General features: G+C 32.9%; 2 protein-coding genes across 2 annotated transcripts; both read left to right on the forward strand.

The window, feature by feature from the left end:
• The first annotated feature begins 507 nt into the window (after positions 1-507).
• LOC145576410 (uncharacterized) lies at positions 508-6,012 on the forward strand. Its single transcript, XM_081634178.1, has 11 exons — positions 508-769; positions 3,168-3,279; positions 3,371-3,384; positions 3,506-3,724; positions 4,007-4,078; positions 4,412-4,501; positions 4,617-4,655; positions 4,871-4,975; positions 5,250-5,418; positions 5,662-5,771; positions 5,886-6,012. The coding sequence occupies exons 1-11, from the start codon at positions 566-568 to the stop codon at positions 5,979-5,981; spliced, it is 1,230 nt and encodes a 409-aa protein (XP_081490304.1). The 5' UTR covers positions 508-565; the 3' UTR covers positions 5,982-6,012.
• Positions 6,013-10,651: 4,639 nt separating this feature from the next.
• On the forward strand, positions 10,652-16,493 carry LOC145574648 (UTP--glucose-1-phosphate uridylyltransferase-like). Its single transcript, XM_081632486.1, has 21 exons — positions 10,652-10,828; positions 10,945-10,992; positions 11,123-11,214; positions 11,347-11,437; positions 12,231-12,291; positions 12,372-12,449; positions 12,535-12,585; positions 12,692-12,765; positions 12,923-12,995; positions 13,123-13,180; positions 13,377-13,423; positions 13,500-13,565; positions 14,217-14,249; positions 14,436-14,488; positions 14,566-14,641; positions 14,719-14,775; positions 14,863-14,946; positions 15,035-15,133; positions 15,214-15,318; positions 15,975-16,046; positions 16,127-16,493. The coding sequence occupies exons 1-21, from the start codon at positions 10,743-10,745 to the stop codon at positions 16,151-16,153; spliced, it is 1,431 nt and encodes a 476-aa protein (XP_081488612.1). The 5' UTR covers positions 10,652-10,742; the 3' UTR covers positions 16,154-16,493.
• Positions 16,494-17,032: the final 539 nt, after the last annotated feature.

Consider the following 17,032-nt stretch of genomic DNA (forward strand, 5'->3'; position numbering starts at 1 on the left):
AAAAGGAATTACTAAATCCATTTTGTTCTTCCATGTATGTAAATTTGAAGAGGGAAAAAAAAAAAAAAGAGAGTACATCACCACCATTAAATTGTACAACTTAAATGATTATGAAGTTATTTTTTTTTTTTTTGTATGTATATTATCTTTTTTGAACACTTCTATTTTTATTCCGTGTTATAGATAAATCAAAATTATACTCTGTACATTATAAAATAAAAATCATACTCCGTATGCGAGATTGAAAGCAAAGTACTGGTACAATACATACATTTATCATTAAAATGAAATGGACCCCACAATGAGCCATCCTTATAGCTAAAAAGATGAATGACTTTCTCAATGTTACATTAAAATTGGTAATAAAACATGGAGACAACTTCGTAGTTCACTCTCCACTCAAGTACTCAACTATAGTAAAGTGGCTTACCCCTCATTATTCATACCAATCACATAATAACAACAAAAACAGAGTACTCTGTTTTTCTTCTTTTCTTTTTCTTAATCTTAACACCTAACTTTAAAACAAGAAGCAAAAAAACATACATTTTCTTTTGCTCTTCAAATGATGTTACCAAGTATATGGTTCATAATGTTATGTACATTGATAAATTGGGAAGAGTTTAGTGTAAATGCCGATAAGCCACCGCCGGTGAAGGTAGGGAACATTAGCACGGTTGATGATGCAAAGAACTTCAAGATGTATTATGGGCAAACCTTCAAAGTTATCAAAAATGTTATTGATGGAAAGAGTTATCTTCTTATACAGGTATGCTTGTAGTAATGTTTTTCCTAATATGTAATTTTCTCTGTTACTATATTTTATGTCTAATTTAAACTTCCTTCTTAGTTGGAAAGTAGAGTCAGTGATAATAAGATTGGAAGTTTGTATTAAAAACAGTAAGATCCAATCAGTGTCACTGGTCTTATGATTTTATATGGTATGTGGATCCAAGTACATAAGAGAAAGAAAAAAAAAAATTTACGTGTTCTTTTCAGTGTCGAATCGTGTTGGGCTTATAATTTATCGTAATATTTCTAAAATGAAATCAATTTGATATAAAAAGAGTGATCTATACAAAGCTTCTTGAAGGGATGAACTTAATAAAAAATAACAAAAATGTAGGGGTGGCAATTTGAGTCAACGGGTCAGATTTGGATCACATTCAGGTTAGACTATATTGCCAAATTCACCTCTCTAAATTAAAAAAGGAAACCCCGTAAACCAAATAATCCATATCTATACTATAACTAAAAGTCAATGTTACTATTAGCCATATTTCAATTGTTACTGCTATAAGTAAGGGACATTCCACGTAGTATAAATTATAAAACTTCGAAAGCTAGTCAGTACTCATAGTAACTAACTTGCTTTTTTTTTTTTTGGGTTTTTCTACATTGTAACGCTCTAACTTTTCGTTTTCTATGATGTGCCCCCCATTTTTTAGAAATCTACATAGTAACCCCAAAATACATTTACTTTCTATACGGTAACCTTGCTGTTATCCCGCTGTTAACAAATTCCGTTAGTGGGACCCACTCTCCACTTAATAATTATTTATTATCGATTTGCGTGTTAAAAATTGTTCTGTTAAAGGTTTTAGGGGCTATTTTGGCTCTTAAGGGTCCAAATTGAGCTCAGATTTAGCAAAAAAATAACATAAATACCTCGTTTTGCATATTAAATACGTAAACACGCAAATCGAGATATTTTTAAATACGCAAAACGAGGTATTTGTGTTATTTTTTTGCTAAATTTGAGCTCAATTTGGACCTTTTAAGACCAAAATAGCCCCTAAAACCTTTAACAAAACTTTTTTCAATATGCAAATCCATAAAAAATTATTATTAAGTTGTGAGTGGGTCTCACTAACGGAATTTGTTAACGACAAGGTTACCGTATAGACACTGATTGTATTTTGGGGTTACAATGTGGATTTGTCAAAAGGGGAGCACATCGTAGAAAACAGAAAGTTATAGGGTTATAATGTGGAAAAAACCCTTTTTTTTTGGACGAATAGTAACTAACTTGCTAAGTGTATCCGAGTGTATCTAAGAAATTTTGTTAGATATGAATTATTTAGTTTAGGTGTTCAATTAAAATCTTGCTTGCTTAAAACAATAAATAAAAGTTGGATTCAACAATAATGGTCTGAACGAAATCTAATCTGGCCCGTAAACGATTAGGACCATCTGTTGCATTATCGTAAAAGTAGAAGCATCGTTTGGAAGTTTTGAAAAACCAGACACCAACGTCACCATTTTTGTGTAGATTTTGCATAGGGAACTGTCTCTCATCAATAATTCAACATAATTGCAGATAGCTAAAATAGCAATTACAATACTCATTTGTTAGTTTCCTATTCCCATTTCTTATGAAAAATAAATAAATAAAAAAAAATAATAAAAAGTAACATCCTATTACGAAATGTTGTAAGCTGAGTTTAGATATTTAAGATAAAAATATGCATTAATTGGTCTTATTAAATCAGAATAATTCATCACAAACGTTGACGTGTGATATTCTCTTTTGTTCTTTACAATTTTCTCGTAAGCCCATTCCTTTTTGTTCTTTACAATTCTACTTAATTTTTTTCAAGGTATTCATCACCGTCATTGATTATTCCAATTTCATACTTTTGTTACATGTTGTCCACTTTTCATTCCCTTTTTTCTTGCCTTGATCAAAATCACAAGAACACTTCATAATAAAGGTATTATTTTATTATAATCAAGCTTATATAATTAGATGTTGTAAAGTTGGTTTCCTATACAATTGTAAGAGAAACTTACTTTCTTATAAAAGTAAATACTAAATAGTGATAAAAAGCAAATTTCAAAAATTCAATGAAATAGAGAGTTTTGAACAAACATGAACAAAGTAAAACTCGAACACAAACAAGTTGTTCACGAGCATACATGAAAGTGTACTATTCAACTTTTGCTCATTACTAAACGAGCTTGAAAATTTTGTTGTTTGTCTTAGCTTAGAAGTATGGACCAATTAATTTAGCATTACCTTGTTAATTATACATTATAGACTCACAGTACATGAGAGTAATAGACTAGTAAACATCAATAATAAAAGAACAAAACCTTGCAAAATGGATATCTACTTATCTAGTTGTGAGTATGACATATTCAGATATTCTACTATGCAATTACAGAATAACTCAAAGATGGCAGGAAGGACAAAATACTGCACAAATCGAATGAAATCGTTCGTAGTCCCATTGTCAAATTACTCGCTTGATACTGATACGTTTCCAGGCGTTCCAGGTTAAATATACTTGTAACAAATTTCTATTAGTCAAAATGTCGAAAGTAGGCATCTAATGAGTTGCACACTATTTTCTTTGATTTCTTGCAGTTTCTTTCCTTGAGGTAATAATCATTCTCTAGTCCTTTTCGACAATTCTGTATAACACCGCCATTTCAGTAAGTACTGCATAAGTAAAAAATTCATTGTTTCGACGACATCCATGTTTATATATGGTTGTATCAGCTTCTAGGTATGCTTGGTACTTGTAAAGGTATAACATCAAATACTATGGCATCTGCCTGCTTAATGAAGTTATATGAAGGAGGAGAACTTACAATGGTAAATAAAAGTGAGACAGAACAACTTTCTCAATTTTCGGCTTACTTTACAAGTGCCACTGATCAACCACCAGCCTGCAATATTGCTACATTTCAAGCATCATCCGAAGACTTGCCTCTTCAGGTTGGCCAATTTTATAGTATATAGTTTTATCCCTTACTTATTTGTCGGCCTTGTTCTCTTCAACTGATTTTTACTGAACTGCGATCTCTGATTGATTCACTTGCATCTTTATCAGAAGCAACTACTTATTTTACTAGTTGAAATTGAATTTGTTTTTCAGTTGAAGTGAACACGACGTTCACAATAGAAAAGTTGATTGGCATTTTACAAGTGTCTCTTCTCGTTTGAAAGCCTAATGTATTACACTTCTAAATTTCTAAATATCTGAGTATTAATTGCTAGCGTGCAGAGTGGATCAAATATATAGCAGTGTTCGCGAATTTGGAAGTCAGAGCAAACTCTGTATATGATGCAGTAAGTGTTATTAAAACTCTTTGCTAAGAAGTATGGATCAAACTGTTTGATAGAAGAGTAACCTTTTATGAATAAAGAATGTCTGATTTTGCTGTAAGCCTCAACATTTATCTTATTCCGCAAGCTGAAGCACGAAAACTTCTCTGTTTTTAAGATTAAGTACAAAAAAAACTAGGTTAAGCAAAATCAAGTTTTGGTTTTCAACTTGAATATCAACTCTATGTCATCTTATGATTAGGCTAATGTTCGCGATAACTGAAAAGAGACAAACTAGTTAATACATTCATGATCCTGTAGTTTTATTTAACTAATACATGTATATTATGTGTTTAGGTTAAGCAAAATTATTTATGCTTGGCAAACATGTCTACAAACAGAAATTCTTCGTTCAAACCTGTTGTTGCTTGGATGCGCTATGAAGATGTAAGTATGCCTCAAAATTTTTGAAGTTAATACACATACAACCTTCATACTAAAAACTTACCGTGCTAGTGTTGGAGTTTAAAATTGGTGAATTTTTTTTCCTCATTTTCTGCAGGGACAATGGTCTTTTACAACAGAAGCCTACAAAGAAAAGGTATATTCATTTATTTGTTTATAATGATATGTAAAAGAATGCACCAATATTATATAATGAAACCAGTGATTTTGCCACAAAATGAGTAACACTAGGGCTTGATCATTGATTAATTTGAATCACAAAATCGAGTTAAAAGTGTCAAAAACTTCTAATATATCGGTGCAATTTCTATTATAATACTTGTCTTCTTATCTGAATTTGGGGTGGTGCAGTTTGTGCAAGATGCAGGTGGAGAAAATGTTGATGAAACTGTCAACAAAATGTCTTATAACATATCAATTCCTGATGACCTTGATCAACTTCATGCTATCTTATGTGTGAGTTTATTACTCCATATTTAACTATTATATTATTGCAATTTGCTAGGTCCATGTGTTCTATTCAGCTGATTTTCACTTATATAAACATATCTTATCTTATCTAAACTTACCTAACTTATTAAACGTATTAGATTTATTACAAGTTTTTTTGCGTTAAAAAAAAAAAGATTTATTATAAGTTTTTGAGTATTTCATAAGCATCATATAACCCATAATCATAATGTTATTGAACCATGCTTTATAACCATATCATATCCTATATATGTTGTAGTCGGTGGATGCAGTGATTGATGAAACATATCCTAGTGATCCTGCAACATACAACTTGACTACATTCCTCCAAAATGTTGGTGTTGAAGATAAATCTTGCTTTGCTTTCTTAACAAATGAGAGCGTTTGGAGATATGACAAGAGAATGCAAATGAATACCACTTCACTTGGTGAGCATGCATCACAATACATAATCTTCCTCAACCTTTAATCTTTACTACTACTTATTATAAAATAGAGTTGATCATGACTTAGGCCGTACTTTTGTGTCAAAGTTGTTAAAGATATGGTAAATCAAAATACTATCCGTTTCCTTCTATTTTTGTTTTCGTCGTAAATTTCAAATTAGTTAGTGGCTATATATGTATCAAAATTAATCTCTTGACATTCGTATTTTGTTTATTATTCTCAAGATTGGTACGACGGCGCTGTGTCTCAACCACAGCTAGTATTGGCGGACTTGATGGAAGCAATCTTTCCTACAGGAAACTACACAAGTACTTATTTTAGAAACCTTGCTAAGGTAATTTTTCTTGTAGTTAATTTTTCCTCTTTGTTTGAAATTAAAACAAAAATCTTAGTAATATTAACAATTATATTAATTATTTGAGTAATTTTCTTATTTGTAATTATACAGGGAGAGCAGATTATTGACATCACAACTTATGAGAAATGTAATAGTGATAGTGCTTTGGAACCAACAATCATACTTTGTAATAGTAAAATTTACTAGTATTATTGATATTACTATTATCAAGTTAAACTATGTTAAAGACTAAATAAAATATAATTTATTTCTGTAAAGTTTTAAGTATGAATTCAATTTTGATCCTGCCTAATATATGTCTCTTGTAATCTTGTTGCTTTAATCAGAGGCTTTAGTGCTTTACTATAGCCTATGCGTTTTAAACTTTTAAAACTTTACGGGATAATTTATCAAGAATAAGCCAACTTTTGCTCGGTTAGCTTAAAATAAGCCAATTTTTCGATTGACTCAGAATAAGTCGACTTTTATAATATATTTTCTCAAAATGAGTCAAAACCTGTTAGCTTATAAAGTAACCGGTTGTTAAGATGAACAACGATACGTGTCAATATGTGGTTGATTCTTTTATAAAAAATTAATTAAGATTATTTTTTGATTAATTATTAAAAGTAAAACTTTTTTTTTTAATTTACAATTAAATAATAAAATAAATAAATAAAAAAAAATCTCAGCCACCCACTGCCAGAGGCCGACGACTACCTCTCCCCAGGCGCTGGAGACCCCACCCCCTCCATTTCCCCATTCAGCCATTCCCCCTTCCCGTTCATCCCCCTCCCTGAATCCCTAATCACTCCTTCCTCCCCAATTCGACAACCCTAGTAGTCCCTATTCCCGTCATACCCTTCCCCTTCTCACCGTTTCGCAACCCTATCCGTCTGGTTCAGTCAAATTTCTCAGGTTTGTGGGCAGTCAAGTGGGTTTTGGGGGTTGTTATAGGGTAGGGATAAGGGTTTCAACGGTGGTGGATCTGGGGCTCACCATCCACAGTGAGGGTTTTCGAAACGGTTTTGGTGAGGTTTTCGTGTCAAGGCAGGGAAGCGACAATGGGGAAAAGGGAGGGGTAGGGTCGCCGATCTTCCTAGGTTATGAAGGAAACCCTAATACACGTGTCAGTCATGTATAGGGCAGCCGATCTTCCTAGGTTATGAAACCCTAGGAGCATGATCTCCCATTTTCCTATAAATACCCCATCATTTCATGATAGAGAGGGAGAACACACAATTCCCAAAGGCACAATGCCCAAAATATGCTCTCACTTCTCTCTACTTTCTCTCTCTAAAATTCCGTTTTCCGGTCACTAACTTGATCGTCGGAGGCGGATCTCCGGTAAACCGGAGATTCGTTGTTTTGCAAGTGTTCAAGCCGTACGAGTGTTGCATCCCAGATCTGTCTCCCGCGGGAATCCATAACCCCCTTTCGGTTTATCCAAAAAATCCTCGAAACAAATCTTATTTTCGTAATTAAATAAATTATGAAAATTATTTATTATAAGTTTACTTCGTTCTTCAGTTATTATAGTGAAAAATAAACATTAGCTTAAAAAGTTCAAAATATATTTTGGGTTACATACATAAAGTACTAAAATAGCTATAGGTTTTATGTATGATCGAGCAAATAAAAATAAATGAGATTAATTTTTTTATGGGAGATTATTGTTAAATATATATGTATGAAATTAAATATTAGATTTTCAAGTTAATGAATATGATTAACTCTTATTAAAATATTATTTTAGACATAAGATGTATTATTGTAGTAGTAGTTTCATTAAAACCTTTGAGTTTTAATATATATAAAGTAGATTAGATTAGTTGTTTATGGCACAAGACCTAAGCTAGTTTGTGATAATGACAAAACAAAATCGTTTTCACTTAAATCATTATCATCATTCTCTTACAAAAACATCATCCTCTTTTGTAACCTACAATTTAAGACCACCAAAATTGTAAGTAGCTTATTCCATACAAAAGTTCAATAGATAAAAACTTTATTTCATTTAAGAAAAAAATCTAACGTGAGAAAAACTCCCTCTATTTTTTTAAGTGCCACAATTTTCAAAAGCGACCATTTTATTTAAGTGCTCCATCTCTAAATTTAGAAGCCTCACTCACATTATATACTACATTATTTCTCTTTTTTTTTCGACTTCACTATTATTTTATAATATTTCTCTCTTTCGCATTACACTTAATGGTCCCCCATTTATATTTCTTAAATTTTCTTATTCAAAACCATATACAGTGGCGGATCCAGAATTTTTAATCAGGGGTAGCGCAATAGCGCATAATTGTTTAAGAATAGTTAGGATTAAATTAAAATCGAACTTTATTTTAGGGATTCAATTCATATTATAAAAATCCCCCAAAAACGATTAGCAAAATAACAAACTAAGTGATTTTTTTGATGCAATGCAATGTGTTAGTACATTGTTGTGCTCCTTATTAATTGTCAATTTGATTTTGGACATGCAATTCGTTAAACAAACAATTGTTGTAGGGAACGCAACTCATACATTTGACAGAGAACTTATTCAAAAAATTAAACAATACTAAGTTATATTATACATATCAAAATAATTACAATTAAAAAAAACTATATAATAGTATGAAGTACCAAGTTATTTTATTTTATTTTAATTAATACTAGTATTTTGTACTCCAATTCATATCTAAATTATCATTATGGTTAATAAATACTCCATACTCCGTAAATAATTTGTAAAATCGAAAAAAAAATCTTTATTATTAAGAGTAATGGAGAAATTTAAATTACTTTTAATCATATTAATGTTTTTCTAATATCTTGTACGTAGTAAAAAAATAAAGTGTAGGGGGTAATTTGATTTGGAACAAAGAGCAATGGTTAAAATACTTAAAAAGAAAAAACTCAATGAAAAAAAAGAATTTGGGATTCGAACCCCTGATGGCCGCACAACACAAAGTTTCACAAATTCCCCTTTTATCACTGAAACAAAGCTTGGCATTTAAAATATATGCAGTGTTAAATTTTTTATCTCAAAAATTGAGGGGTGCAAATCCAAGGTCCCGTTTGGTTTAATATAAAACCATTTTCGATGGAAAATTAGTTCTCATAAAAAAATATATCTTCAAGGAAAAGCACAATTGGAAATTAGTTTTCCTTTGTTTGGTTGCATACAAGAAAAATTCAAGAAAAATAAAAAAAATTGAAGTGGAAATGTAAGGATGAATGAGAAGGAAGTAAAAAAAAAAGGAGGTATGAAGGAGAGAGGAAAATGTGGCTTCCCTTGTTTTGTGAAGAAAAATGTATTCTATCATTAAAGATGAATTTTCCACCCCTTCACAAACCAAACAGAGGAAAATGAAAAGAAAAAAAAGGGAAAAATTGTCATTAATAATACAACCTTTGGCCCGTTTTTTTTAAATAATACAACCTTTGAATTATACCTGAATATTACAAACTTTAGGGGGTCTCAACTTTAAACAAGACAAAAACGGAAGCAACCTGATAAATAGGTTACCAATGCCACGTGTCGGTATATGATTGGCTTAAATAAATTTTTTATTTTTTTTCTTTTTCTCTCTCCTCCACTCAACCCCACCACTGCTCCACCCAACCCCATCACCACTGCACAACTCCGATCCCCATCCCCACCACTTAAACCTGCCCCTCCCTTTCCCGACCAACGTTGTCAACCCTCAGTCCTCCTCCACCAGTCCGAAACTCTCCACCGCACCATAATAGGCCCAATTCACGACCACCGTTGCCAACTCCCACCACCAAAAAACACCCACACTTCCCGAATCCTACCCTTTCGAACCAAAGAAGCCCCGAATCCTCACCTTCTAGACCACAACAGCCCCGATTCTTCCTTTTCCTGACCACGATAGCCTTGATTCCTCCCTTCCCGACCACCGATTCCTCTCCCTTTGTCCATTATCGAAACCCCTTCAAATTCTGCAAAATCCACAATCAATTGGGCGGGGAAGGTAATTTTAGCAGTTGCCAGTTGGGTGGGGATTGGGGAAGGGTAGAGTTGGGGTGATCGGAGGTTCAGGCCGTCGGGGATGTGCGTGAAGGTAGGCTTGGGGGTGGGGGAGGTGGGTGACCACTATGGCTGACGGGGGGAGGGAGTTGGGAAGGATTTTTTTTTTTTTTTTTTTTTTGTTTTGTTTTAAATAAATTGTTTATTTAAAAAATTAAAATTTAATATTTAGACAATTACACAATGACACATGTTATAGGTAACCGGTTTAAGAGGTTACAAGTTTTTGGTCTTGTTTAAAGTTAAGACCCCCCAAATTGTAATATTCGGGTATAATCCAAAGGTTGTATTATTTAAAAAAAACAGGGAAAAGGTTGTATTATTAATGACAATTTTTCCTTTAAAATGAAAAATTCATTTTCAATGAAAACATTTTACATCAAACCAAACAGGACCCAAGTCCAGCATTGTGAATTTGTAACCATATATAATTATTCGTAAAATTTTACTCTTTTTTATGAAACTACATGCACATCACACAATAAGACACTTAAATCAACGAAGAGAGTAGGCGCCAATTATTTTCTCCCCAAAATTAACTCGCACACCGGAATAAGACACTTAAATCAACGAAGAGAGTAGGCGCCAATTATTTTCTCCCCAAAATTAACTCGCACACCGGAATTATATTCGCCTGTATATTCTCTTTTCTTCTAGATATCTACCATATTTTCCCTTTTCATTCAAAAAAATTAAATTCAAAAATTAAAAAATGAAAAATAAATATCTGAAAATTACATAGTTTTGCGCACAAAAATCAGGTTCGGACAAAAAAAGCGCATTTGTCGGATCATTAATTTCATTTTAAAGCCTTCCTCCTCTCCCACCTCATCACCACTCTCCACTCTTTTCTCACTCTTCCTTCTCTCTTTCTCTCTTTCTCTCTCCTCTTTCTGTTTATCGAAGCTTCGTCACCTCCATTAATGGCGTCCGCTGCAACTCTCAGCTCTGTTGAAGCTCAGAAACTCGAGAACCTTCGTTCTGCTGTCTCTGGTCTCAACCAAATCAGGTTTCTCTCTCTTCGATTTCTTAATTTCGCATAATTTGATTAATTCTCGCTTCAATGTTATGTGATTTGGATCTAAGATCTTGATGTTTTTTGATGATTATGATTAATGATTGCAGTGAGAATGAGAAATCTGGATTCATCAGCCTTGTAGCTCGTTACCTAAGGTACGCAATTTTTTTCCAAAAATATGAAAATAAATTCGTGAATTACTGAATTATCTTCTAGATTTGGTTGATTTCGTTTTCGTGAGATTTGATAGTGTGAATTTATGCATGTAATTGGAAAATTTTGTAGTGGAGAAGCTCAGCATGTTGATTGGAGCAAAATCAAGACTCCTACTGATGACATTGTTGTTCCATACGACACCGTATCACCGCCACCTGAAGGTGAATACAATTTGATTGAAATTCTCTTGTTTTTGACGTTTTTATGTCAATCATTCAATGAAATGTGATCTGGATTTTATTATTTGTTGATTAATTTTTTTTATTTATTTTAAATTTTTGGATGAAATGTAGATGAGGCTAAAACTAAGGAGCTTTTGGACAAACTTGTGGTGTTGAAGCTCAATGGCGGTCTCGGAACAACCATGGGTTGTACTGGTCCTAAGTATGTTGTTTTAACGTAGATCATGAAATTTTGATTTTGCTACAATTTAGTTACATTTTGTGTTTTGATCGTTGATTATGATTTACTACGTAAAATTTTAAGATCTGATGCATTTACTTCGTTGGTTGGATCGTATGATTGAAGTGATTTTGTTTGTAGATTTCATGTGTGTTGTTATGTGTGATAAGCAAAGAATACATGATCTAAGTTTGATGTGATGGAAAAGTATCGATATCTTGTACATATTCAATATTAGAGAAGTATGATTTTCAAATAAGCTAGGAAGTTGATCCATAATTGATTATATTTTTACATATTGTAACAGCCAATCAACTTCTGATGTGAAATGTGATCATGATGCATTAACAATCTATATTATCTGACCCGATCTAAAGCTAACTTTAAGACTGATAGCACATTTGTTTTCACTAATATGGTAGTAAAGGAGGTCTGTTTTAAGGAAAAATGGACCAACTACGCAAAAATGTTCTTGATTACAAGATCCATAGCAAGCGTCAAATTTACAATATTAGATCTTGCGTGGCTGGAAGATTGATTTTCAAATTTACTATCATTTGGATCCAATCTTATTTATTGATGATGTTTTCTTCAGTTTATCAAACCACCTCTTTTTCTTAGTAAATGTTTGTATTTCAGAATTTGTAGAAGGAGGATACATTTGCTGGTATTGCTAGTAGATAATTCTGTCTCGGCCAGTAAATGTGGTCTTGAGCTTCTTAATGTGTGAGCATAACTTTGAATACTAAATTTTGTTTTCTTTTATGCGGTACAGGTCTGTCATTGAAGTCCGTAATGGCCTGACCTTCCTTGACCTTATAGTTAAGCAAATTGAGGTACTGCATTCTCTTTTCTTTGATATTTCTGTATATTATGATTCTTGTTGGCCTCTTACCCTCTTTTGGATGATACACAGAGCCTTAACAGCAAGTATGGATCCAAAGTGCCTTTGGTTCTGATGAACTCATTCAACACACATGATGATACACTTAAGGTACAGTACCCTTTTTTAGTGTTCTGTGCTGTTAGTCTTTATCTTGTGGAGTGTCTTTTCATGACTTTAAACTCATTGCATACAGATTGTTGAAAAATACACCAATTCAAATGTTGAGATTCACACATTTAATCAGGTTTGTTACTCTAGCCGAGTTAATGCCTCTTGCTTTAGGTACCACAGTGTGGTGATGTGTTTCCTTTCATCATATCTTTACTCACTGGATTTGACTTACAATTCAGAGTCAATACCCTCGTCTGGTTGTTGAAGATTTCTCGCCATTGCCATGCAAAGGTCAAACCGGCAAGGATGGATGGTATTATTCTACACTGACATTGGCCTCAAATATTTGCATGTTGTGTTTGTTGAATGTAGATGCATATATCTCATCTCTTATATGTTCTGTATTTGGTATAAATTTTGATCTGATGGAATATATATGTACTTCTTTTGATCATCTTGTGCTTATGAAGGTATCCTCCTGGTCATGGTGATGTGTTCCCATCCTTGATGAACAGTGGGAAACTTGACCTGTTTTTGTCACAGGTAAACATAACCTGCCATGTCACTTGAGCAGTTGTATACCTCTTTGACTCAGTGAAGTAATGATTTTTTTTAGGACATACTTGATACTATGACTTATCTGTATCATGATTTTCACTTGATCAAACAGGGCAAGGAGTACATCTTTGTTGCCAACTCTGACAATCTGGGGGCTATTGTGGATTTGAGTATCCTACTTCTGTCTTTTATTTATTTATTTATTTATTTTACAAAGGCTTCCAATAGACTCTATCTTATATGTTATGCGGATTAAGATGTGATTAATTCAGTAATTACTTTCTTTTAGACTTAATTCACATTTTATATTGCAATAGTTTCATCATTGTATTCCACACAATTGGTCCTCCTTAATTCACTACACAGAGATCTTAAATCACTTGGTCCAAAATAAGAACGAATACTGCATGGAGGTAAGCAGCCTAATCTTTGGAAGTTGCTTATGCCATTTCCTGCTTCCATATGTCTTATTTTTCTATCTTCATGTAGGTTACCCCCAAAACTTTGGCTGATGTTAAAGGTGGTACTCTTATTTCCTATGAAGGAAAGGTCCAGGTATGTGTTATGAAGCATTCATGGCTATCATGATTTTTAAATTGTAGCTCAACTTTGTAATTTTTCTATCCTGTACTGGAGATTTATAAGGTGGAAAGAATTAATATTTATCCACAATATTTTGGACTTGGATTTTAGAGTGCAAATTCCCGCATGTCTAATTGAATGCAATCTGATTGCTTATGCCTAAGTCTAAATCTAACGTACTTCAAACTGAATCAGAGTATTACATATGTCCAAAGATTAGGCCCTTTGTATGTAATTTGTTGGCATATCTGATGACTTGTACTCTACTACTTCTATTATGATATTGATGTTAATTTCTCAAGGGAATCTGGGGGCACCATTATTAAATTTTATGAAAGAGTAATTTAACTTTTGAACTTTGAAATTGAATCCTGATGTTGGAAATAGACCACGTTTGCTCAAATTAGAATCAGTAAAAAGCTCCCATCAATTGAATGTAAGTGTAGAGCTTAACCACATGTTAACTTGTGCATTTATTTTAACCAAGAGAAGCTTATTGGTATTTGGTGTACCCAATATCACGTTCTTGTCAAACCCTATGAAACGTGTTGTTTTACCATTGTGCTGGTCTTGTGCTATTTAACATGGTGCTGATAAAGGAAATTTGTCTATCTTGTGATGCAGCTTCTAGAAATTGCACAGGTTCCTGATGAACATGTGAGTTATGTTCATTCTTCTTTTCTTTTATTACATGTATTTACCATAAGAAAACTATATTTCTTTTGCCCGTAATGTCCTCCTTTACATGTCATATGTTACTTGTTTTGGTATCCGATGAAAAAGCTCTTTATACAATGTTGATGAGTTGAATTAATCACATGTGATTGTTCTTCTTCAAATCAGGTCAATGAATTCAAGTCGATTGAGAAGTTCAAAATTTTCAACACCAACAACCTGTAAGTTATATTGTTTACAAAGAGTTCAAACCATTGATGAATAGCGGAGTTACCTCATGGTGTAATTTGATTTTCAGGTGGGTTAATTTGTATGCAGTCAAAAGGCTTGTAGAAGCTGATGCACTTAAGATGGAAATTATTCCAAACCCCAAGGTATTCCACTAATTTTGAGGTTACAGAAGTTATTAAACCTATCATGGAGCCTTCGGCTAATTTGATCTTGTTTACAGGAAGTTGATGGAGTTAAGGTTCTTCAATTGGAAACAGCTGCTGGTGCTGCAATTAAGGTACTTATTTTCATTTAATTATCCAATTTAAAAGTGTCAGTACTAGAATGGTGATCTTAATATTAACTCTTCTTTTTTGTGTAACAGTTCTTCGATAATGCTATTGGTATGAATGTGCCTCGTTCACGATTCCTTCCAGTGAAGGCAACTTCAGATTTGCTCCTTGTCCAGGTATTTGACTGCAACAAGAAGTCAGAAGTGTTCCTGTTTTGTATTTTTATAGATGACATTTTTATTAACAGTATTTGGTTTACTGCAGTCGGATCTGTACACTGTTGTTGATGGCTTTGTGATAAGAAACCCAGCTAGAAACAACCCTGCTAACCCCACTATTGAGTTGGGCCCTGAGTTCAAAAAGGTTTTGTCTCGCTTTCGTGAAGTTCTTTGATTATTTATGGTGTTAGGTTCTTAGCTATTATTAAATGTTCTTATGAGCAGGTCAGCAACTTCTTAAGCCGGTTTAAGTCGATCCCCAGTATCATTGAGCTAGATAGCTTGAAGGTGGTAGGAGATGTGTGGTTTGGCGCTGGAATTGCTCTCAAGGTACTAAGATTCTTTCTTTTTTTATTTTTTTTTGGCTCTTTTGATAGTATATCCGAAACCCCATCCCTAGATTTTTGTTATGAGATTTTAGAAAGATAGCAAGAAGGGAAAGTCTCAAAGTTGTTCTCACTACATGTTAAATTGGTGTCTTGAGTTCTGGTAATTGTGCCTTGTGTTTATGAATGCTATATATGGGGCATGAGATGATTATGAACAATCCTGTGTGTCCAATCCAGTTGAGCTGATGTGCAATTTGGATGTTGCCTGATTGATTGCAATTTCCACTTGCAAAATATGTCACTTAACCAATATGCAGTTGTTTTTGGTGTTTTTTTTTTTTTTTTTTTTTTTGAGGCCATGTTTTTGGTGATATTTGAGTAATCACACAAATACTTTTCTAAGCAAATGTCAGGTTTTCTTTCAGTTTCAGCATCGATGTTCATAATTCAGATCAGCTGCTCTTTTCTGATAGTTTTTCTGCTTTCCAAAATCAAAACACAATGTTCATTCTCATAATCTCATCTATATATGAACTAAGTGTTTAATTTTTACATTATAAATAACCATCATGTGATGCATGAACGCAATTTTGCTGATATTTTCGACTTCCCTTACATTATTCTGTACTTAAGCTAAACCTGATTATACTGCAACAGGGAAAAGTGACCATCAGTGCCAAGTCTGGAGCAAAGCTGGAAATTCCAGATGGTGCAGTAATTGCCGACAAGGTTAGCACTTGGCACCGATAGTTAACTTATTGATAGATTACTCTGAGTGTTTATTTACAATAGCTTCCCTCCTTCCTCAGGAAATCAATGGTGCTGAGGATCTTTAAAGCATTGAGGATCGTTGGATGCGAAACATGATCACCTGACTGATCTGGTCTGTGTAGTAATTTCATGGTTTTGATATACGAGAAAACAGATTATAGAATTTTGAGTTTTGGAGATATAATTTTGTTGAATAATTTTTTAGCAAAACTGGTTCCAGAGCTTAAGAAGTTTGAATAATGTCTAGCTGTTTTTTTTTATGTTGGTGGCCTGTCTTTGTATGCCCATTTCGGGCATTTCCCTATACAGGGTGTTTTTTGGTAACTTCCTATACTGCTATAGTTCTCTGTTGGAAGCTTTTTATCATCTTTGCTGTAAATGCATCACTGCTTAAGTAGCTCTACACTTCTGGTTTGTTTAAGACTATTAAGGTCCCAGAATGCATCTTTTAAGCGCGTAATCAACCTCTGAAAAGCTGCAGAAATTCTGAAATTGTAACAATTTTAACTAGAATGAGTAGTATTATCCTTGAAAACAGTCACAATAAGCAATTGCTGGAAAATGATATCATCTAACTCAAACGTCAAAATCTAATGAATTTTTAAGATTTAAATCTTAATTTGTGAAGGTATATTATTTTATGCAAACTTAAAATGTCCAATATTATAAAAAAAAAAAAAAAAAAAATACATGTTAAAGTTTAAATCTAGATGAAAAAAAAATAAAAAAATAAAAAAAATTATAGACACTAAATTTTTTTTGTTCCTATTCCATGAGATCATTACTTGTTTTTTTCCCATGTATTCTTATTTGGATTTCATTTTTTTTATAAGGAGAAGTAATAATATCATTAAATAATAGTTATACACTTATACGACATCTACAATAATAAAATCACTAATTTAGAGAAAATAACATAACGTTTACAATCAAAATCATAATTA

Source organism: Chenopodium album, chromosome 13, assembly GCF_948465745.1.
Source record: "Chenopodium album chromosome 13, dcCheAlbu1.1, whole genome shotgun sequence".
Lineage (NCBI taxonomy): Eukaryota > Viridiplantae > Streptophyta > Magnoliopsida > Caryophyllales > Amaranthaceae > Chenopodium > Chenopodium album.